At 39.3% G+C, this 25,423-nt stretch overlaps 1 protein-coding gene across 5 annotated transcripts in view; it reads left to right on the top strand.

The window, feature by feature from the left end:
- The window catches only part of xrcc4 (X-ray repair complementing defective repair in Chinese hamster cells 4), a 369,686-nt gene that overhangs the window by 20,020 nt on the left and 324,243 nt on the right, over positions 1-25,423 (top strand). For all 5 annotated transcript variants that reach the window (XM_052020553.1, XM_052020552.1, XM_052020550.1 and 2 more), the window contains 2 exons: positions 14,056-14,214; positions 15,458-15,645. In XM_052020553.1, the coding sequence (XP_051876513.1) occupies positions 14,076-14,214; positions 15,458-15,645 (327 nt within the window). In that variant the 5' untranslated portion in view covers positions 14,056-14,075. The remainder of the gene's footprint in view (positions 1-14,055; positions 14,215-15,457; positions 15,646-25,423) is intronic.

The following is a 25,423-nucleotide window of genomic DNA, read 5'->3' as shown; positions in this document are numbered from 1 at the left end:
TGTAATATCATTTCTTGGGCCACCTAAGAACAATTTTATCATACTAATCAAGCCAAAAATTTTTTTTATTCATAGTGGTACACAACTGCACTCATGGAAAAGTAAATTTTAATTGTGCAATTGGAGTTATCTTAGTGATGTTGTACTTGGATTAGAGTTAAATGAATTTGGGTTTCATGTGGATGAAATTAGGAATAAAAATAATTTTCCACTTGAGTGTCCTCCATTTTCTCATCTAAAGCAGTATAACTGTCTACTTCCCTCTGCCACATATGCTTGTTCAGCCTCCCCTTAAACATGTCCAAACTATTTCTTCAGCCACCCTCTATGGTGGTGAGTTCTACATTCTCGTCACTCTTTGGGTAAAGATTTTTCTCAATTCCCTGTTCTTTTCATCCTACACCAGGTGGAGTGCAAAAATCTTTACAAGCACCATGTTGCTACATGTGATTTAACAGTTTAACAAGGCTGTTACAATAACAACTTTCAAAAGATATTTGGATAAATACATGGATAGGAGAGGTTTAGAGGGATATGGGTCAAATGCAGGCAGATGTGTTTAGTTTGGTGGGCACCATGGTCGGCATGGACCTGTTGGGCTGAGGGACCTGTTTCCATGCTGTATTGCTCTGTGACTAATTGTTCCCAGAATGGTACAGGCTTTTGAAATTCAGTGTATTGTATTTATTCTGTCTTCCTTTTCCATGAGTTTTTGGGTTGTGCTAGACATCCTTTTATGTTACGCGTGAACTTTTGATACATCTTTTCCAGCTCGCTTCAGTTTGTTTTGAACAGCCCTATGTGGGTAGTGAAATGTCCGTAATTGTGTGTTATGTTGCCTGTTGCAGAGTCAATCTAGCAGTCCTTGAAACAGATTTACTTTCCTGTCACTTCAACCATATGAGGCTTGCACTTTGTGAACCCTGGTGAACAAATTGTGTAGCTGCCTGTGCCTTGATAGCCTTGTACTGGTGTTCTTTTTTTGTTATATTAACAATCTTTTCTCTCTTCTGCTGTGTTTTTTTCCAAAACTACACCCGTTTTGCTGTCCATCATTCATTTTCAAGTTAAATTGTGATCTATTATTTGAAAATATTCAGCCTCTCTTTTACCAACCTCGCTTTAACTATTTTTTTAATGATTTGGTTGCTTTTTAATTTATCTGTTTATATTATATTTACTTTTCAGTATTTATTATTTTAATCTGTCCTGATCAGAAGTGTATGTGCCAATTAGCTGTTATGACATAAGATACAGCATAAGAAGTGGGAAAAGGAGTAGGCCAATTAAGCCACTGAGCCTGCTCTGCTATTCATTAGGATCATGGCTCATCCGACATTCCTGAAGTCCCCTTACTGCTGTTTCCGCATACCCCTTGACTCCATTACTGGTTAGAAACCTATCTCAGTCTTATACACATGAGGACTGTTAATGTAGAATTAGTGTAAATGGGCGATTGATGTTCGCGCAGACTAAATGGGCTATAAGGCCTGTTTCCATGCTGTATCTCTCTATGATGCTGTGCCCCACCCACAGGTGTCTGGCAAGTAATTCCAAAGACTCACAGCCCCCTGAGAAAATATATTCTTCCTCTTTTCATTCTTAAATGGGTCTTATTCTGAGCCCATGCCCTCTGGTTCTGGACTTTCCCATGAGAGGAAACATCCTCTTGGCATTTGCCCTGACTAGCCCCTGAAACATCTTGTACTCTTCAATAGTACCACCTTGCATTCTAAATTCCAATGAGAAGAATTCCAACCTGTTTACTCTTTCCTCGTAGGGCAACTCCTCAACACCAAGGATCATCCTGATGCAACTTATCTGAGTCACCTCAAATGAAATAATATCTTTTCTTCAATACGGGGACCAAAACTGTTCACAGTGCTCTAGATGTGGTTTCATTAGTGCCTTGTACAGTTATAGCAAGACTTCCCTACTTCTATACTCCAGCCCCCATGAAATAAGGGCCAACTTTTCATTTGCCTTCTCTGTTACTTGCTGCACCTGTGTGCTAGCTTTCCGTGCTTCATGCACATGGACCCCCAGATCTACTTGTGCTACAGCTTTCTATATTTTTGCCATTTAAATAACACTCTATTCACTTGTTCTTCCAAAATGATCAATTTCACAATTTGCCACCTTATACACCATTTGCCAATATTTTGCCCATTCATTTAACCCATCAATATATCTCTGCAAACTGTTTGTATCCTCATAACTTGTCTTCCCACCTACTTTTGTGCAGCCTGCAAATTTGGCTACCATAAATTTGCTTCCTTCTTTCAAGTTATTAATACATATGATAAATAGTTGGGATCCCATCTGTGGTATCTCACAGGTCACCGGTCGCCAACCTGAAAGTGTACTTGCTGCCTCCTGCCTGTTAGCCTGTCCTCTGTCCATGCCAATATGTTACCTCCAACACCATGGACTCTTATCTAATGACTTAAAGTTTTATGAGGCATCTTCTCAAACTGTTTCTGGAATCCAAGTACAATACACATACATTGCCTTCCCTCTGTCCACTTTCTCAAAAAACTAATTAATTTGCCAGACATGATTTCCCCTTCATGAAGCCTTGCTGACTATGCTTGATTAATTATTTTAATTTCCCTTGTTCAGCAGTATTTTAGTTGGCTGCCATCAGCTGTTTACTACTTGGTGATGTCTTTAGCTCGGTTGACTTCAGATAGAATAAGATATCTTTATTAGTCACATGTACATTGAAACACACAGTGAAATACATCTTTTTGCATAGTGTTCTGGGGCAGCCCACAAGTGTCGCCATGCTTCTGGCGCCAACATAGCATGCCCACAACTTCCTAACCTGTACGTCTTTGGAATGTGGGAGGAAACTGGAGCACCCGGAGGAAACCCACACAGACATGGGGAGAACGTACTAACTCCTTACAGACAGCGGCTGGATTTGAACCCGGGTCGCTGATGCTGTAAAGTGTTACGCTAACCGCTACACTACTGTGCCTGCAACTTAGTTTTTATGTAAACCAATCCTTTCTTGTAAGAGGGATGACGCAGTGCTTTACTCCTGTAATGACGTAACATGAAAATGAAGTAAAACATATTGATGTCATCCCAGTATCCTCATCTTTCCCATGTATAATGAATCTGTCCAAGAGCAGGCTGAGCAAACATTTTGCCAGACAAGTCTTGATGTTATTTCACCACAAGTTAACATTATAGAACATAACAAATTGTTTTTAACAACACAAATTGTTGCTGTGTAATACAAAATAAGGAAGACACTGGACTTTTCACAATAGCAGTGGTTTTGTTTGACTTAGAATGATTTTTGATGACATTCACTTGGACTTCAGACAGCCTGCAGTCTTTGTTGCCCAAACAACACAAAACAGCAGTCGTTTTCAAAAACTAGCCAAGTGCCTGTGACTCTTGTGTTCTATCTTCTGCTCCTGAGAGACAGAATGTGTAATCCTATCAGTTCTCTTGTTGGGACCAATGGTTGTGAGGTATTTGTCAAGTAGCAATATTTGGAGGAAGTGAGTGTTGCCATGGGAACTTGCATGGGTCCAAACTGTGACTGTCTCTTTGTGTAATATGTGGAACATTCTTTGTTTTACTCCTACCTATTTCCTCATTGTTGGGTTATGATATACATCTGTTAAACTCATGTCAATGATAATTCATTGCTGAATCTGAAACATAAACCTAAGAAACAAGACCAAGAGTAGGCCATCGTTGTTGGAACAATGGTCGGCACTGAAGAACGAGATTGAAGGGGGTTCAAGTTAAGCATGAGAAAGGATGGGGTGTGCCAAATCTAGAGGGTGAGATAAGTCCAGAAAGGGAAATTTATGTCAGACACAAGAGCTTAATGGTGCAGAAAGCCTGGTGGGGAACTGTTGAGGTGAAATTGAATGGGGAATTTGGAAGGTAAGGATCGGGTTTGAAATGATTCAGGCAATTAAATCTAAGAAAATACAAAGATATTTTGTAAGTACATAAAGCACAGTAGGTTGACCAATAAAAGAATAAGGCCTAACAGGTATATGTGTTCTAGGTTACCTGTTTGGTGGGTATGGATTTTAATGAAGCCTATCTTCATGAAAGAAGGAAACAGAAGGTGGATGAAGTATTGGGTTGGATAAACCGTAAGAAAGGGAGTATTAAGCAGCTTTTGTTTTTTTAATGTGGATAAATTGCCAGGCATGTATATATTCCTGGCTGTTGAAAGAAGCAAGGGATAAAATTATAGGGGCTCTGAACAGGATTCCTCAATCTATCCTGGCCACAGGAGTGGTTTCAGAGAATTAGAGGGCTGCTAACATTGTATTGTGGTTCTGAAAGCGGGGGAGCTAGTAGGGTTGATTTTGGTGGTGGGCAAATTATTCTCAAAATCTCTTCTGAGTTACAGTTTAAAATTTTAAAAAAACTGCAGTGAAAACAGAAATGCTGAAAGCACTCAGCAGTCGGGTAGCCAAGAGGAAAGATTAGATAAACTTTTTTTTCCTTCGAACAGGGGTGCCTGTATCAATTGAGGGATATAAAATTGAGGGCTGTGGATGGAGTAAATAGGAAAGACCTATTAGTAGTGGGGTGAAAAATGAAGGGAGATAGTAGAGGCAGATTTAATAAGTACTTGGATGTGCACTTGAAGAATTGTGAGGTGCAGGGCTATGAACCAAATGCTGGCACAGACGAAATGGGATCAATGATCTCTTGTAAATTTTCTGTGACTATATTGCTCCTTGAATCTGCTCAATTGTTCAATATGTTCATTGCTGACCTAATCTGGGTATCAACTCCACCTTCCTGCTTGGTCCTGTAACCCTTGATCCTCCTGAGGTCTTAAAATCTAGGTATGTTTCAGGCTGAGATAGATGATGACAACCTTCACAGCTATCTAAAGTTAAAAAAAAATTCCAATGATTTGAGAAATGAATTTGTTTGTCATTTCAGTCTTAAATGGTTGACCCCAGGTCCTGTAGCTATGCACACTATTTTTAAATTTCCCCACCAGAGGAAACCCTCCTGACATCTTTTCTGTCTGTTTAAAAATATTTTATTTTACTCTAGATAGCTGTGAAGGTTGTCATTATCTATCTCAGCCTGAAACGTACCAAGATTTTTAGACCGCAGGAGAATCAAGGGTTACAGGACCAAGCAGGAAGGTGGAGTTGGTACCCAGATTAGATCAGCAATGAACATATTGAACAATTGAGCAGATTCAAGGAGCAATATAGTCACAGAAAATTTACAAGAGATCATTGATCCCATTTTGTCTGTTCCTTTTTGGGCTCAATCTGCTTAATCCTTCCACCTAAGGTAACCTCTTCATACCTGGAATCCGCCTAATGAACCATTCCTGCACTTATATCTTTTCTTCAAGAAGAGCAAAACTATATGCAGTCCTTCAGGTATGGTCTCACCTAACTGTAGAGTTATGTCGTAACTTCCCTACCTACGTACTCCATTCCCTTGCAGTAATGGCCAACACCTCATTTGCTTATCTAATTACTTGTTCTCCTGCCTGCCAGCTTTTTGTGTTTCTTGGAGAAGTATACTAAGATCTTTTTGAATACCAGCATTCAGTTGTTTTACACAATTTAAATAATCTGCTTTTCTTCCTACCAAAGAATGACCTCACATTTCTCTACAATAGTCTATCTGCCAATTTTTGCCCACTCAGTTAACCTGTTTATATCCTTTGCAAGCACTTTGTGTTCTCATTCAGCTTGGTTACCCACCTATCTTTATATTGTCAATACACTTCAATGTAACACACATGATGCTTTTGAGATTGATCTTATGACCTGGCTCATTACAGAATTCCAAGGTTAGCATTGAATACAATAATGTTAGGTCATAGAATTTCTGTTGTATTTCAGATTTGCAGCATTCACATTGTTTTCATTTTGCAATTACACATAATGATTCTGTTTCTCTCATTTACACCTCTTCTAAATCAAACATTTTTTTCTGATTTTGTTATCCTGTTGCCACCGTGTTTTGTTTAAGTTTCATTTGTCGTTAATTAATCTCTCCTACTTTCTACCCTCTTGTGCACCTTCCTTCTTGTTTTCTTCTCTTTTTCCCCTTCCTCTGTTTATTAGCCAGTTTATCTCTTACCTTTTCCAATTCTGATGAAAGGTTTTTTACCTAAAGCATTAACTCTGCTTCCCTCTCCATGGATGCTACCCAACCAGTTGAGTATTTCTAGAACTTATAATTCTATTTTAGATTTCCTACATCCATAGAATTTTGATTTCATAACTTTAGAAGCTTCTTTCACTGGCCAAGTGCAGTAACATTCGGACACAGATTTAAGGTGATTGGCAAAAGAACCAGAGGTAACATGAAGAAACAGTCTTTACACAATGAACTATTGTGATTGGGATGCACTGTTCGAAAGGGTGATAGAACAGATTCAGCAGAAGTTTTCATAAGGGAATTGGATTGATGGGAAAAACTTTGCAAGCCTATGGGAAAAGACATTGAGCTAATTGACTAGCTGTATGAAAGAACTGGCATAGGCTTGATGCTTAAACGGCCTTCATTGCTGTATCAAGTTATGATTCTGTGAAATCTGTTTTCTAAATTTTTTTTCTTTGGAAAATGACCAAAAATTGGTAAATTTCAGACATTTAGAATTAATGTATGCCAGCACTAAATCTTTTTGTCATTTTTCACTACAATTTGACTAAGAAAGATTATTATTTCTATGACAGCTTACATGGAGGATTTCAAAAAGGTGTATGTACTGAGTATGTGTACTGAAGCAGATACAATCGTGGCATTTAAGAAGCTTTTAGATAGACACATGAATAGGGAGGGATATCAATCATGTGCAGGCAGAAGGGATTAGTTTAACTTGGCATCATGTACGTCACAGACATTGTGTGTTGAAGGGCCTGTTCCTGTGATGTGCTGTTCTATGTTTTATGATTGATTACAGCAAAAAAAAATTTTTAATTATTTCATTAGGCATTTAGTCAATGATCTTCATGTGGCTCTGCAGACGAGAACCACTAAAGTTCTCAAATTGTTGTCCATAAATCTGAGAATTTTAGCTACATCTATGACTGATCCAAGCTCCATTTTGCACTCTGCAACCAATACTGAAAGACTCTAACGCTAGCATACATGAATTCTAAATGTCTGCTCGTGAGGGTGATAAGAAATTCCATGATGTTTAAGGATAAAGCAAAAGATTGTGTAAATAAACTCACATTTTTTAACACAGTGGGAACATAGGAAGGAATAAGAGAGTGCACTGGCAAGTACTGCCCAAAGTAGAATTGATTAGTGGTTGTAGTGTGTACATTTGTTTGGATTAAGAGTTCAGAAGTTAAACATTCAGCAGACTGGAAGTTATTTGTTATTTTCTGTCTGTGTCATTACATAATAGTATATGTTTATCTAAATATTTTAACTTATAAATTACGTGAATTATCTATAAAACCATGGATTTGTCAATTTACGACTTTAAGCTTTGCTGGAGAAATTCAAAGCTAATCCCTCTGCACTGTGTGCTCTTGACCCCTAATATTTACCTATGTGAAATTGTGAAAGTTAGATAGGTTACTTCGAGAAGTAAAATCTTCAAGTGTTAAGAATAGTCTTGGTCAGTATTTTAAAACTAGATGATGTCTTTTTGATTCCTGGACCCTTTGGTGAATAACGCCTGAGTCAGTGGCTGAATCCTGCAGTTTAAGACTTCTCAAGGTTAATGTAAATCTGCCCCATATGTATCTTTTTCAGGCAGGCGATGCAGAAGATCCACTTTATCTGGTACTTCCTGGCTACTGCTTATCGGGGGGCCTGTGTATCAATGCCCTTTGCAATTCTCTCATGTACATTAGTAAGAGTATTACAAGGAGCTTGCATGTGCTGAGTCAATGAGAAGTATACAGTTTACAGGAAGCCCAGCTACATTTGTCAAAAATGAAGAACAGCACTACTAGCTCACTCTGCAGACAACTAGTATCCTTTTATATCCAAATATTAACTTGCAGTGGAGTGGCAGTGATAATAGGCATGAAAAACTATACTAGCAAAATGAATTTACTTTTCTGGAAAATGGAAACTGTCTGGGTCCTTGAATGATGAATTGCCATATTTTTATGCAAACTAACCACAGAATAACTGATGAATTTATTATTGAAAATTACTTTAGTTATGATCAGGTGACATTAACTTGGAGAACAGCTCCTTTATTCCTGATTGGTAACTTGTGTGTCCATGTGCCTGTAAATAGGAATTATCATTGAAACATGACACAAGTTTGTTTTGTATCACATTTTGCAGTAGGTCCTTGTTCACAAGTAACTGACAGAACTCCATTTATCTTTCTTCATTCACATAAACTTCATGAATGGGGCTAGCATTACAATAAATGTCTAGTGCCACCGCCGTGTAATGAATTGAACCTAGAAGACGATCAGCAATTTGTTTGCAGGGGCAAATAAAGTAATTTGCATGTCAGGATCTTGCCATTGAAGATCTAAATCGAGGCTGCAGGTGATAGCAGTCCCACCACATCCCACGCTTATAAATCATTAGTTTTATTCAATGTGCCAACCAACTGAGAATAAGGCTGTTTATCTTGAGCATTTGTTTCATTAGCATTCAGTGTGATGATCTTTATTAGTTACAATCAACCTTAGTAGTCTCCTCAATGTACTTTTGTCTGTTTAAGTTAATTAAAGCCTCTTTGTTGACAGTATTCCTTTTCATTTCGACTCCATGTTTATCTTTTTAAATTCAAACACAAACTTTAGTTAGTCTTTTTAAACCAGTGTCAGTTTAAGCCTATTATATTGAAGTTCAAAATATCACTTATTTTCATGCTCATTATAAATGTCATCATTAGTTTTTGCAATTGTCTGTGCACATTCTTGGCAATATAGTAGCATTAGCAGCTATGTGACTAATTTTTGTGATGGCACTGGAGCTTTACTATATGCATCATTATTGCCGTGTTTTTATTATTGAATAACATTTTGATGTAATCAGCGATACAATGGCAAAATTTATACACAGAATATGCAAGCAGCATTTGAAGCATTTATACCTTGAATAGCAGGGTGAGGTAATCAGTTTATTTTGCCTTGTTTGAGGTTGAACAATATGCTACATATGGCAGTCAATGCTTTGATTTTGGATAGTTGTCATCAAAATCTTATCCAACAAAAAACACGTCTGCATGGTTTTGCAGCAAGTGATGTACAAATAGAAGAGTAGAAGCCATGGAGAGTGAGAAAGGACAGGCCCGGTGAGGGGAGAGTGCGAAGGCACTTTGCTTGCTAAGTGAACAGTGGGAATCTGGGAGAGCGATGACATCCAGGCCAGATCAGTGTAGAGTGGGGGGAGACAGGCCCAGTGAATAGAGAGGGGCGATCTGGGAGGTGGGGAGACACGTGCCCGATGAGTGGAGAATGGGTTCTGAGAGTGGAGAGATACAGGCCCAGTGAATGAAGAGGAGAGACCTAAGCCCTGTAGATGGAGTGTGCGAGAGCAGAGAAATGTATGTCCAGTGAGTGGAGAGGAGGAGTGTGGGAGAGAGGAGAAATACATGCCTGTCACAACCTGTTTCTGGTTATCAGTGCTGAAGTGTGACTTCAAAGTACAGATGTTGGTGATTGGTGGATATTTCTTCTTGGTGTCTTCTGATTGGCCAAGAGATTTAAATTAGGGAGCATTAATACAGCTAATGAGTGCAGGTTTAAAGTAATTACATCCAAATTAATTAAATAAAACACAGGTGGCTGGGCAGGCAAGGTGTTGCAGCTGCAACGTGTGGGAACTAGTGGATCCCATGGTAGTTCATGGTGACTGGAAATGTAGCAAGAGTTGGCTGCTCGAAGGGTTTTGGCTCAGAGTTGATGATCTGGAGTTTGAGTTTCAGACACTAGAACACATCCGGGGGGTGGGGGGGAAGTTGAATGGACAATGAACTGGGAGGAAGTCACACTCCTTAGATTAATTGCTTCAAAAATGATCAGTGATCAGGGGCAGGAGAGTATAACTGCTGAAGAGGCAGAAAGAATGATCCAGAGAGTAGCCTTTGGGTTTCAGCCCTTACCCTTCCCCCCTGTTTGGATGAAGGTAGGAACTGCAGGAAGGATGTGTAAACTGTCCACTGCAGTAATACACAAAGAGAGAAAAGACAAAAGTAGTGTGGTTAGGGGAATAGACACTGTTCTCAGTGGGGAATAAGAGTTCCTGCCCGAAGTCATGTTTAAGGATATCTCTTCTGGACTGGAGAACAACTTAGAGGGTGAGGATTTGGTTGTTTTGGTTCATTAACAACATAGGTAGAACTAGGAAGGAGGTTTTGCTGAGGGATCATGAGCTTGAGGCAAAATTGAAAAACAGAACTGCAAACGTAATAATCTCTGGATTATTACCTGAGTATGTGCAAATTGGCAGAGGCAATATAAGATTAGAAAAGTAAATGCATAGCTCAAGGGGTTCCAATTGAGGTGGTACTGGCAGTACTTGGGGAAGAGAGCTCTTCCCCTAGGACAGGCTTCATTTGAACTGTGCTGGGACCAGTGTCCTGGTAAATTGCAAAACTAGGGTTGTAGATAGGGCATTGTACTAATTGAAGGTGGGGGAGGGTTCAAGTAACAGGGAGCTTAATAAATCAAATGAAATGAGAGAACAGTGACATAGTGGAGTGAAGGGGTCAATGAAAATCAAAGGATCTCAGGAAGGGTCAGAAAATATAAGCAAAAGAGTGTAGCAGAAATTGGAACCAGAGTTGGTAACAATTGTTAAAAAGTCAAAGCTTAAGGCTCTTTATCTGAGTGCACACAGCATTTTTAACAAAGTAAGTGAGTTGATAGCGCACGTAGAAAGAAATGAGTTTGATTTAATAGCTGTTACAGAGGGGTGACGCAGAGTAGAGTACTTGAGACCTGAAGCAGATCAGCCATGATCATTTTGAATGTTGGGGCAGGCTTGAGGGGTGAGGTGGCCCACCCCTGATCCTATATTCTTGTGTATATTACTTCCACTTATCAGTCCTTCCATGGATGTGCTCTAGGTCTTGCTGCATGCAGGTATGAGTTGTTTTATTTTATGTGGAGTTATGAATGGAATTTGAACATACTCTTTTTGGGCAATTCCTTAGGATCGAGGAAACTTCTTTCACTTCATTTCTGAGGAGTGGAATATACTTACCTCTGAATTCTTTTCACATAGGGATTGTTGCACAACAGCTACCATCTGCACTTGATTGAGTGAGGTCTTGGTCCATTGGAAGGATGTGAAAGACAATTGGAGATGAGGCTCTGTTGTATGGACTTGGCACATATATATTTATGGACATATACAACTTTTCCTCAGCCTTTCTTGCTTGTACCTCTCCATCCTGATTCCCTTTTTCCTTCAGTCTCACTCCCTCAGACTTCTTACCCCTTTGCATCATTTAGAATTTTGGAAGATCTGTCCATTAGTTAATGTTTATTGCCAAGTTTCTCTTCAGTCGTTTAGTTAAAACCTTATTTCAACTGATGTGTTCCTTTCATCATATAATCAAGCTAATGCACGGTAGTCCCAATAAAACTGAAGTTTTTTTGGGAACAGTGAGGAAACTACCAGGTGGAATCATATCTGGTCCAAAAAAAGATGATTGTGTTGGAGGACAATCATCCAAGCCTCCAACATTCCTGGTTCATCAATTGTCGTTTCTCTATCATATGGTTGGATCTGGGAATAGTGGCTGCTGATTGCACTCTGCTCAGTTTTCAATCACAATTGCACAATTATCAAGGCAGTCAGTTCCTGAACAGGCTGTGGCTTATTAGTGGAAGTTCTATTCATACAACACACTCCTATGCTATGAATGTCTTGGATATAATGAAGTCTAATTACCTCTCTGCAAATTTACTACCTTCAAAGCCAGGAGGACATCATTGACCCTAAATTTAAACGAACCTGCATCACATTCTGTAACTGTGAGACTTAATTTTGTGATTGAATACTCTCTCCTCTGTACATCTCAAACAATAATATGAAGTTCAACAACACCTTAGACATAGCAGGCTTCTTGATCCACCATCCCTTCACGATTGCAGTTGAATGTGAAACTAAGATGCACTGCAACAATTGGCCAAAGCTTTTCTTTTTCAGTATTTCCCAAACCCACAATCTTTATCACTTTGAAAGACATGAGAACGTTACCTCGCAAGTTGCTCATTGTTCTGACTTTAACTTGTATTGCTATTCTTTCACCATCACTGGGTCAAGGGACATCCCAGCCTGAACCAGTTGTCAAAGGTCTTGAAAAATTTTTAAATGTCATTGACATTTGCAACCATTCAAACACATTCAAGAACTATTAATATTAAAAACTACAATACAGTAACGTATCAGGCAATTGAGCACAGTCGGGCTTTATATTGAAAACTTTGGACTAAGCTCAGTGGGTACCAAACTCCAAGATCTGGGACTCAACACCTCCCTCTGTAACTGGATCCTTGACTTTCTGACCAACAGACCGCAATCAGTGAGGATAGGCAGCAATACCTCCAGCACAATTACTCTCAACACTGGTGCCCCACAAAGCTGTGTCCACAGCCCTCTACTCTACACCCTATATACTCATGACTGCGTGGCCAGATTCTGCTCTAACTCCATCTACAAGTTTGCAGATGATACCACCATAGTAGGCCGTATCTCAAATAACGATGAGTCAGAGTACAGGAAGGAGATAGAGAACTTGGTGACATGGTGTCATAACAACAACCTTTCCCTCAATGTCAGTAAAACAAAAGAGCTGGTCATTGACTTCAGGAAAAGGGGCAGTGTACATGCACCTGTCTACATCAACAGTGCTGAGGTCAAGAGGGTTGAGAGCTTCAAGTTCCTAGGACTAGCCTGTCCTGGTCCAACCACATAGATGCTATGGGCCAAGAAAGCTCACCAGTGCCTCTACTTCCTCAGGAGGCTAAAGAAATTTGGCATGTCCCCTTTGACACTCACCAACTTTTATTGATGCACCATAGAAAGCATTCTATCTGGATACATCACAGCTTGGTATAGTAACTGCTCTGCCCAGGACCGCAAGAAACTGCAAAGAATGTGGACGCAGCCCAGCACATCACGGAAACCAGCTTCCCCTTCATGGACTCTGTCTATACTTCTCGCTGCCTTGGTGAAGCGGCCAGCATAATCAAAGACCCCACCCACCCCGGTCATTCTCTTTTTTCTCCTTTCCCATTAGGCAGAAGATACAGGAGCCTGAGGGCACATACCACTAGGCTCAAGGACAGCTTTTCTCCCACTGTGATAAGACTATTGAATGGTTCCCTTATACAATGAGATGGACTCTTGCCCTCACAATCTACCTTGTTGTGACCTTGCACCTTATTGTCTACCTGCAATGCACTTCCCTGTAGCTGTGACACTTTACTCTGTACTCTGGTTTTTTTTACCTGTACCACCTCAATGCACTCTGAACTAACTCAATATATCTGCACTGCATAATGAATTGATCTGTATGAATGGTATGCAAGACAAGTTTTTCACTGTACCTTGGTACAAGTGACAATAATAAACCAATACCAATAAATAAGTTCCAGAAAAGACTCAAATTTTTAATGAATGGATTACAACTGACCTGAACTATTTAAATAAATCGCAGCTAAACACTGCAGCATAAATAAATGGTCAAGAGCAACCGGGCGGCACGGTAGCGTAGCGGTTAGCGCGACGCTATTACAGTGCCAGTGATTGGGGTTTGATTCCCGTTGCTGTCTGTAAGGAGTTTGTACGTTCTCCCGTGTCTGCGTGGGTTTCCTCCGGGTGCTCTGGTTTCCTCCCACATTGCAAAGACGTACGGGTAGGTTAATTTGGGTTTAAAATGGGCGGCGCGGACTCGTTGGGCCAGAAGGGCCTGTTACCACGCTGTAAATAAAATTTAAATTTAAAAATTATTGCTGTAATTTCTCTGGAACCTCATTATTAAAAATGTAATCTTGTGGGAAGAAAATATATTGGTAGTTCCTGTATGTTAAGTGTTATAGACTGCAATCTGAATGTTACAGGTAACTCCCAATTTATTTTTAGACTCTAAAGCAAGCAAAGCAATGGAAATGCATATTTGCAGAATCTGGCCATTGACAACACCAGACATCGTACACTATCTGAAGATAAGTTGGGATGAAGACTTGGGAAATGGTTTCACAATAACACTCTGCAATGGAGAACAAGCTTGGAGTGGAAGCGGTATAATTTATTTTATTTTAGTCACAAAAATTAAGATTTGTTGTCAATGCTACTGTCTGTAATCATGTTGCATGCATTGCAGCCTGCATTCTGAAATTAGAGGACTGTGTCCATGTAGGCACAGTTGCTGCAAATACCTTGCACATGAGGTACTGAATTCTGTATTTCTACAGAAGGGGATTGGATTTAGTGGATTGTTCTAGAGAGCAGTGGGTCAAACAGATTTCTCTGTGCTGCAAAGATTCCATGATTATTTTGAAGGTGGAGTCAAAGGGCCTATGCATTTGGCCAAATATATGGATCTTAAAGGGAGTCTTAAAGATCTAAATGAATTACAGAAAATGAAGTCAAGCTAAAATACTAAGACATTTAAAAAAAAATTGAAAATTTTCAATTTGCGGGTTTGGTAAATGATGTGCCAGCATATATCAGCAGGGATATCAATGCTGGGGTAAGATATGGAGAGTAATGTTTTGAATGAAGTAAGTTTTGCAATGCATAAGTGACTGAAGATCTTCCAGAAGAGCAATGGAACATTTATGTGGCAAATGAGGGATTAATTATTGATTGGCTGACTTAGAAGGCAGAGACAGGCAATGTTATAGAGGAAACAGAGTTAATAGACGAGCTATAATGGTTAGAAACTCAATTTTGTGCTCTTAGGGAGCAATAGTTGGAGATGACCCTCAAATGAAAAAAAACCTCCTGTCTCAACTGCAGAGGTATTAATTAACCCTTCCAGTTCTCTCTTCATATTACTCTTCCTTTCAGTTTTTTCCCTGTATGCCACCAGTTACTGCCTCATCTTTGATCATTAACTCATCCAAATCTCTTGTCAATATCTCATTGTACCCACCCACACTACCTCTCAGTGGCTCATCTCCCTCAGCAGGCCCTGCTCCATTTAGCAAGTATGTAGGATCTCTTATTCTTGTAAGGGTTCTGGATTATAGCGCTCAGAAGCATTAATTACACCAGTGGTGGAAGGTATATGCAGAAAGGATTTGATCTGGTATGGTGCACAGCTGATACACTTGAGGGATAAACAAGTGAACCAGAAGGGACTGTTTGTTTTGCTTGTATTAGCAAATGTTGGCATTCTGACTTGGTTTCCAAAGCAATATGAAATACTTGAGCTTGTAAGTTTCATCACACACAATTGGATTTGAACTTGGATGAAAATTCTGACAGTCAGTTTGTAAATATGTTATCTGCTATAATGAATTGCCAATTCTGTTCCTAGTGTCAAGTGATCAGATAACGATAGAAGCAAATGAGGCTGAAATGGACAGGGAAAAATATGTGGAAGACCTTCGATGTGCACTGATAACGTGGGAAGAAAAAGCAAAACGTTACAGCTTTGACTTTATAAAGGACAGTGAAAGAGAAGTTTTCCATTTCTCATATGAGAAGGTCTCAAAAGACATCTCAGTAAGTAGAATACAATTTTATATCAAAGTAAAAATGTTTTCACATTTAGATAAGATTGCAAGGTAAAGATATAGTTGTTGCTACGTTTAATTATACTTTGGTTTTGAAGTAATATCTGCATTAATAGAGTATAAATGGATGATTGTGCATCTGAAGCAGGGAGAATGTACAAGAAAATTTCTCATAATCTCCTGATTTTGCAATGTTGGATCTGAATCTTTGAAAGATAAATCACATTACCTCCCTTTAGTAATATAGCCGTAACTTTTAAACCTTTGTTCCAAGAGTTTAATTTCCTAGTCCATGTATTTGGGATTAAGATAACTATTGTTTCTTTTTCCCAAGGTGTTTTTAAAAGACATGCAAGGTCTTTTTAAAAACATTTATGCTCAATTGATTTTATCAATTCAAATTCTAACCTAATGATTTTAAAGCTTTTAATTAAAGAGTTGTAATCTCAGTTGATGCCATTATCTTTTGTTCTGACTTTTTCCTCTCCTCATCTCTACTGTTCTAGTTTGGTCACACATGTTTGTTGTTCATAGATCCATTTACTCTTATCACCTCCTCTGCCATTCTTTTATCTTAATGATATCGCTTGCTGTCATAAAACTTCAGATATTTCATTAGTTGTGAAATATTTTAAGATAAGGGATTACATGTTTTTCTTGTTTAAAAATTTTTCTTTTATAAATGTTTGCACAAGTCATTGGGGAGTTGATATCGCCTTGGTCATGCAAGCATTCCTGCTTTTTCTGTATTTCTTTTGCAATGAATCTAAATGTTGGAAACGCTCAGCAATGGGTTGCAGCTGTGATGGTGTTTTCCACTGTTGTTCATTATCACTGACTTGTATGTCGTGAAATTTGTTGTTTTGTGGCAGCAGTACTGAGCAAAGACATAAAATTACTATAAATTACAAAATAAATAAATAGTGCAAAAAGAAAAGGAATAACGAGGTAGTGCTCATGGACCCTTCAGAAATCTAATGTTGGAGGCTGTTCGTAAATCGCTGAGTCTTCAGGCACGTCAGATGTTGCCTGGCCTGTTGTAACATTTTCACTTTTTTTTCCAGACTTCTATTGGATTTTTTTGACAGAATGTGGGGAGAATATTTTCTACATGGTGTATCTGCTGTATTTGAATTATCATTAGAGTAGATACATTAGGGACATTTAAGAGACTCTTAGATAGCACATGAATGATAGAAAAATAAGGGGCTATATGGGAGGGAAGGGTTAGATAGATCTTAGAGCAGGATAAAATGTCGGCACAATATTGTGGGCTGAAGGGCCTGTACTGTGCTGTAGTGTTCTGTGTTCTATGTTCAACATTCTTAAGACATAGTCGAAATTCAGCATCTTGCCAAAAATGCATGATATCTTTCTGATTTATTTTTATTCATGAGATGTGGACATATCTGGCATTTTATTGTCCATCCCTCAGTGTCCCAAACTGAGGAGGTTTTTAAGAATCTGCTTCGTTTGTGGGTCTGGAGACTTACATAAGAAATGCATTCTTCCTCCCTGATGGATGTTTTGTCTTCATTGAAACAGCAATCTGGATTTTCTTAAAAGTAATTTGGGAAGTTATTGTGGTGCTACACTTGTGCAAGCATTTCATAATTTAACTTTATTTGAAAGAGCTTTTCCTTAGGTGCCAGGATACTTTCAGGAATGAAGTATCAGTGCATATATTCTACATTTGTCTCTATATAGTGTATCAGGAATATTAATATTTCAAAACTTTATTTTGTTTTACAAATAGATCTGCTGAGTGCAGTGCATGCTTTTAATAAATGCTGATACTATATTTTATAATGAGAATTGTGTGCTGTCTTTCACTTGTCTCATAGGTGCCTTTCTGTGCACTAACCCTGTTAAAGCCACTGTTGTTTTAACATTGTGAGTTTTTTGAAAAGCAAAAATAATACAATTCGCTTCACAAATGGAATGTTTGGTTTTGTTTTAGGGGCTAATTTCCAAAACTGAAAAGGTCCTTTCTAGTTAAAAGTCTAACTTTTAGGCAGGCAGGAGTGAAATAAGTTTTCTTTTATTAAATGTTTTAACTGATACAAAATGCACACACTGCTGCTATTTACCTGTTTAACCCAGAAGCCATTACAATTAAAGGGGGACTGGAAGTACACCCTAGTACTGACAGGACTGCTATGCTAAAATTAGTACGGAGGATATTTTCATTTAAATATTACTCATTGCCTTATTATTAATCAAATGCTGCAGATTATCTACTGTCTATTTTTTTAAAATAGTCTTTCGTGGTATCATAATAAATGAAGTGAATTGTATTAATTTTTCTTTTCAAAAAACAACTTTCACAATGTTAAAACAATAGTGGCTTTAATGGGGTTGGTGCACAGAAAGGCAGTTATGTGTCACAAGCAGCTGCAGTGCAAACTAAGCCACCCACACAGCAAGCTCAGTGAGGGGCTGCCAAAGATTCTAGACTGGCCAGTCAAACCATTGCCACCTAAACAAACACCACAGCATAACCAGAGAGTTAGTCTATGATCTAAGTAGGTGAAAAAGTTATTTATCTCACAATATGAAATGGGGTAACTGTTGTTAAGCAAATACAAGATTCTGAAAGCAAATAATTGCTTGCAAATGAATTGACATGGTTAACAATACTTTTCAGAATACAGAGAAGTATTTCATTTCGAAAGTTTTCATTTCAACCCAATAAGAAAATTGTCTAATTCGGGAAACTTGAATGTGCCTTACAATACTGCTGGTTGAAGTATTACATCCTACAACAGACTGTCTGCCTGGAGGTGTCAGAGGTTCATAGAACTCATTCTGAATAGCCATGCAGATCTACCGTTGATATGTCTGTATCAGGTGTGATTACAGGCCAGTTCTTTGCCATATAATTCTATCCCCTTCCGCCCCTCCCACATCCCTGCCTCTCACATCGGAACCATGAAGCTTTGGGATTGTGGTTGTGCATGAACCCAACTGGAATCTGTAGCCTACAGGATCTTTCCTCAGTGTTGTTAGCTATTTATATAGGACCTGGAGAGAAGATAGAGAAGAAGAGGATGAGGGATAGGAATGTGAATGGGGGCTGGGGGGGGGGCGTGGTAGGATTGTGGTGTGGGCATTAAAGGGACAGAGGACTGGTAATGGGAGGAGAGGGAACCGAATTGAAAGATGGGGAGAGAGAAGATACCTGACATCAGGTTTGGAGAGGGAGAATGGTCTGAGAACTGGTGGGGAGGAGTGTGAATGAGGGGACTGGAGGAGAGGAGACAGGAGTAGTCAGTGTGTCCCATGGAGCCAGCTCCGCTATTGTACATTGTACAACTGTTTTAAAATGCAGTCAAAGACCAAACCTCTGCAGCCCTCCCAAAGGTTCATCATTCAGAACCTTCACCTCATTTCAGTCCCTAATATTGAGACCGTGGTGTCTAGCCTTAGCCAGGGGAATCACCTTCCTTGCCTCTCCCTGGCCGAATCCTCTAAAAGGTTTACACATTTGAATAAGGCCACTTCTTATTTTTTTCACACTCGAGAACAAAGGCTTATATACTCAATCTCTCCTCGTATGATAGACCTGCATGTAACCAGTTGGGTGAATGTTTGCTGCACTACTTTGTATATCCCTTTTGAGGTAAAGAGACCAAAATTGCACAAGGTACTCTTGGTGTGGTATCATCAAGGCCCTGTATAAATATATTAGGATATTTTTACACTTGTACTCAAATCGTCTTGTATTAAAGGACAACATACCATTTACCTTCCTAATTTTTTGCTGCAGCTGCATATCAGCTTTTGGGAACTGGTTTACAAGGACACATACATGTCCCTTTGAACATCAATGCTTCCCATTTTAACAATTGCTCAGCATTTCTATTTTTTTTAACCGAGGTGGATACCCTTATGGTATTCCACATTATACTCCATCTCCCTTGCTCACTCATTAAGCTTGTTTCTCTTCCTTTGAAGTGTGTTTGCATTCTCATTTCATCTAAGTAGCTTTATGTCATCAGCAAACTTGGAACAATTATATTTTGTCCCCTCAGCCATATAGGTTGTGCATCCCAAGTACCAGTCTCTGTGGTACCTCAGAAGTCATACTTTGTCAACCTGAGAAGAACCTGCTTATTCATACTAGAGTCGAACAGCACAGAAACAGCCCTTTGGCACTTACCCCACTAATCCCACTTACCAGCACTTGGTCCATAGCCTTCTACACATTGGCAGCTCTAGTCTCATCTAGATACTTCTCAAATGTTGTGGCAGTACCTGCCTCTACCACCTACTCAGGCAGTGCTTTCCTGACTTCACCACCCTCTGTGTGGAAGAAGTTCTTCCTCAAATTCCCTCTGAACATCTTACTCTTTGCTTAAACCTATGCCTTCAAGATTTGGAAATACATCACTGAAATCATCCTTCATTGTTGGATCTAAATCCTCAAACTTTTTGTCCAACAGAACTGTTGGAGTACCTTCTCTATTAGACTAATAAATATTACCTTGCAACATTGCTTGTTACATTCAATCTTGGCTTTTTTTTTGAGCTCTCCCACTTTGTCTATTCCCAGATTTGGGTTAGAAAAATGTCCACGTGAAGGATGAATATGTGGCTGAAGCCATGTTTAGTTTTGCTTCACATATTTTGTAAATGTTGCATAGAAGTTTTCAATAACCGTTTCTGTCATGGAGTTAAAATGTATGTAATATAAAGAACAGAAAACAAAATTGTTATTATCCCATTTCTGTTAGAGCTTGAAAGAAACTTTTTGTTACAAGGGTTACAGTGAAAATATTGCTGTTAATCAATACAGTACCCAAGAAATATACCCTAAAGCTGCAATGAAATTTGGTTTGGGTGACTCTCAGGAAACAAATGAAATTTCATCTGAATCACTGCATTAAATCCTACACTACCCCAGGCACCCGTTTTTCTTTATTTGTGATGTAAACATTTGAATTATAAAATTATTTTGAACCTTCTTTAGATATTACCATGAATTAAAAAAAAGTTCTATAAATTACTATGCAATTTCTTGCTCTTTAGTTATGCAAAATTTGCATCTGTGTGAAGTAATTTCAAAGTTGCAATCACAGAAACCCACATAGACAAGTGATATAACAGAAGTTTGAGATTAGATGCTTTCCTTTGTGTTTGTACACCAGATACTCTGAGTCATCATCGTTGACAAATTGCATAATTGGACCTTGCATGCTTCTGATTGGAAGGAATACTATTTCTTGCCCAATATCCAGGTAGATGATAGACACAGGGAATGTTGTGGAGAACTTCTGCTCTGCATACCAGATGTTGGAACAGATTACATGTCAGCATGTTTTCTCCTCTCTGAAAAAGCTGACCGGATAACTATTCTTACCAGTTTCTTTGCATTTGAACCAATGAATTTCTTAAAATTTAAATAAATCAAATCAAGAAACAGTATTTGATTTTTGTATTTGATTTCTTACTATCAAGTCATAAAGATGCTTCCTTTTTCTCTAAGTGTGAAGTGCAAACAGAAAATAGTTTAATTTAGTTTGAATCCTGCTTGCTGAGGCTAAAATGTGAAATACACAGCTTTTAAGCAACTATTAGACTGATCCATTTACTTGAAATGACAAAGTCCATTGTTGCATGAATGGAGGACTTCTTTTCATTAAAGGCATGTGCAGCTAATTGGCTCCTTCCAAGGTTTCTCAGATATAACTGACAACCAAATCCTCTGCTCTAGATAAGGTCTGATTTTTGATATTTAAGATATTGTGGAGCCATCCACCCATTCATACTTAACCATAGATATAACTTGAATACCTTTGAAGTTACAAGGAAACAAAAAATGACCTTTGCTTAGTCGACCTTAAATAAACGTTAGAACAAATTTTGGTTTACGTCATGCTAATGAGTTAAAGTCACTCCAAACAAATTATAAATAGATATTCCCAGTGGTTATTAACAATTAAACTTTAGGATCTTGACATTAAATTAATTTTTCCCCTCTAATGGAAAAGGAGCTAATTATCAACCACATACTGCTTTTTAATAGTATATCCCAGTACTGTCACTTGAAAATACATTTCTGCATAAGTTCAATTTCTTGCAGACAAATACACATTTTAACACCAGGTTGTTTAACGGTTTCTCTGAAGCAACATACCGTGAAAGCAAACATAAACTTAGTTGCAGTAATAGATTCAATGCATGCAAAATCCATCTGCGCGTAACTAAGACAAAAGACCCTGGTTATTACTGGTTTCTAACAATATTTTCTTTATAAATGTCAACTAAATGTTTTAACTATTTTTTTCATTTTGAACAGCAAACCAAAGCTGTCTTTCAGGACAGCTGAATTTTTCAAATCATTTCAGAAAGACATCCAAAGTTTAGTGCTAGTTAGACTGTAGTAGCCTAGAATAATTAGGTGGGTAATCAGAAAAATAAAGTAAAAGTTGGGAAAATGCTATCTTATAGTTTATATGGAAATAAACAACATGCTGTTTATTTTCAGCATTCTGTTCTACAGATTGCCCTTTCACGATTTCCTTCCACGCATTTGGATCTGGGACATCTGATTCACATGCCCAAGCAATCTCCAGCGTCTCCTTTTCATCATTTATGCAAGAGGTTTTACATTTGCCTTTTGATGCAGATCATGTTTTAAATTCTTATTTGCCAGAAAGTTCCTCAGAGGTTTATCAGGGACTTGTTATGAAGGTCTGTAGAAAATAATTTATTATGGGCTTCCAGCAGTGAGGCTATTCTTGTTGCAGACCCTTGGCTTGATCTTCAGTCCCACTTGCTTTGATGTTCAGGTGTTCCTCAGCATGGTAAAAGACATGTTGGTTGTGTTAATTAATGTTCCTGGTTGGAGAACCCAATTAGTTCCTCCAAAGCATTTTAATCAGCTTTGTTTTGCTGCATTTTGATCAGATTATCCTCCTCCTTTTGATAGTCTTATGAATTGAGAGCACGTTGATGTCGAGATGTGAGTTCATGAATTCAAAATCAGATTGCTGCACATTGCTGGTAATCTGAAATAAAAACATACAGTTCTGAAAACACTCAGTAGGTAAAGCAGCATTCGTGGGGAGAGAAACACGTTGATATTTCAGGTGATTGATATGAAACATTAACTCCATTTCTCTCTCTACAAGAGGTAGGAAATCCTTGGATTTCCCTTCTGTTGCTGTTGTGGTTTCTTTTATAAGCCAGTCCATGGTAACAATGAAAGGAAACAATGCCAAGGGTAGGAATAAATGGGTGGTTTTCAGTTTGGCAGGCTGTAACTCGTGGTTTCCCAAAGGGATCTGGATTTGGTCCCTGGCTTATCAGAATTATATCAATGATTTGGCTGAGGGGTACAAATCTAATATTTCCAATTGGTAATTGGTTTACTATTGTCACAGGTAGCGAGATACAGTGGAAAAACTTTGCAATAATAGAATGCAGAATATAGTGTTACGGTACAGAGAAAATGCAGTGCAGGTAGACAAGTAAGTTCAAGGGCCATGACAAGGTAGATTGAGAGATCAAGGGTCCATCTTTATCTTACAAGAGGTCTGTTCAAGAGTCTTATAAACAGCAGGATAGAAGCTGTTCCTGAGCCTGTTGGTGCATGTTTTCAAGCTTTTATATCTTCTGCTTGACGGGAGAGAAGAGAAGAGAGAATGTCCGGGGTGGGAGGGGTCTTTGATTATTTTGGCTACTTTCCTTAGGCAGTGGGAAATGTAGACAGAGTCCATGGAGGGGAAGCAGGTTTTCGTGATAGACTGGGCTGTGTTCACAACTGTCTGCAATTTCTTACAGTCTTGGGCAGAGCAGCTGCCATACCAAGCTGTGATGCATCCAGATAGAACACTCTCTATGGTGCATCTAGAAAAATTGGTGAGGGTCATAGAGGACATGCCAAATTTCCTTAGTCTTTTGAAGAAGTAGAGGTGCTGGTGTGCTTTCTTGGCCATAGGTCTACCCAGTTGGACCAGGACAAGCTATTGGTGATATTTACACCTAGGAACTTGAAGCTTTCAACTGTCTCCACCTCAGCACCATTGATCTACAGCATATAGGATGTGTACTCTGCCCCGCTTCCTGAAGTTAATGACCAGCTCCTTCCTGTACTCTATTTTGTCATTGTTTGAGATCTGACCCACTATGGTAGATGGAGTTAGAGCAGAATCTGGCCACACAGTCATGAGTGTATTGGGAGTAAAGTAAGGGGCTGAGGATGCAGCCTTGAGGGGTACCTGTGTTGAGGATAATTGTGGATGAGATATTGTTGCCTATCCTTACTGATTGCGGTCTGTTGGTCAGGAAGTCAAGGATCCAGTTCCAGAGAGAAATGCTGAGTTCCTAGGTCTGGAGTTTGGAGGTGAGTTTGTTTGGAATTATGATATTGAAGTCTGAGCTATAGTCAATAAATAGAGGAGTCTGTTGCAGGTGTCTTCGTTATCCAGATGTTCCAGAGATGAGTGTAGGGCCAGGGAGACGGCGTCTGTTGTTTACCTGTTTTGGTGGTAGGGGAATTGCAGTGGGTTGAGGTTGTTTGGGAGGCTGGAGTTGATATGTGCCATGACTGATGATGGCTGTTGGAATGACCAGGTGGTAGTCATTAAGGAATACTTGGTTTGGTTTATTATTATTGTCACATGTACCAAGGTACAGTGGAAAAACTTGTCTTGCATACCGTTCATACAGATCAATTCATTACACAGTGCATCGAGGTAGTACAAGGGAAAACAATAACAGAATGCCGAATGAAGTGTTACAGTTACAGAGAAAGTGCAGTGCAGGTAGGCAATAAGGTGCAAGGTCATAACAAGGTAGATTGTGAGGTCAAGAGTCCATCTTATTGTACTAGGGAACCATTCAATAGTCTTAGTGGGATAGAAGTTGTCCTTGAGCCTGGTGGTAACTGCTTTCAGGTTTTTGCATCTTCTGCCTGATGGGAGAGGGGAGAAGAGAGAATGTCCCGGATGGGTGGGGTCTTTGATTATACAGGCTGCTTTACCAAGGCACATTAAGGGACGTTACTTTATTTTCCTTTGGCACCAGGATGATAGTTGTCTTCTTAAAGCAGGTAGGAACCTCCAGGTGGGAGTAAGGAGAGGTTCAAGGTGTCTGCAAGTACTCTCGCCAGCTGACCTGTGCAGGATCTGAGGACGTGGCCAGGGACTCCATCCGGGCCAGACACTTTCCATGGATTCACTCTCAGGAAGGCTGATCTGACGTCTGCAACGGTGACTATAGGTACAGGTGCGTCAGAGGCTGTCAGGGTGGGTGGTGTAATTTCATCGCCCTTCTGTTCAAAACATGCATAGAATGCATTGAGCTCGTCGGGGAGGAATGCGCAATACTGCCTGACCATTTTGTAGCCCGTTATAGCATACAGGCCCTGCCACAGCTGACAGCTGGTCTGAGACTATTATGGTCTGGATTGTCTCTTGGCATCCCTGATAGTTTAACAAAGGTTATACCTTGATTTCCTGTATGGGTCAGGTCACCTGCTGCAGACCTGGACTTCAGTAAGGAGTGATCTCTGAGTTCATGCATGGTTTCCGGTTCAGGAACACCTGGTACGGAGTCCTCGACACACTTGCCGATGAAGTCTGATGGCGGTGACGTACTCATTTAGATTGGCCGCTGAGCCCCTGAATATGGACCCGTCTACCGACTCAAGGCAGTCGAATAGAAGCTCATCTATTTCCTCATACTGACTTCTGTACTGGATCCTCCCGTTTCAGTTTCTGTTTGTAACCAGGGAGACGAACACTGCCTGATGGTCTGAT

This window comes from Pristis pectinata, chromosome 7 (genome assembly GCF_009764475.1).
Source record: "Pristis pectinata isolate sPriPec2 chromosome 7, sPriPec2.1.pri, whole genome shotgun sequence".
Classification (NCBI taxonomy): domain Eukaryota; kingdom Metazoa; phylum Chordata; class Chondrichthyes; order Rhinopristiformes; family Pristidae; genus Pristis; species Pristis pectinata.
Note: the sequence above shows the minus strand (reverse complement) of the source record. Positions and strands in the feature narration are given on the sequence as shown.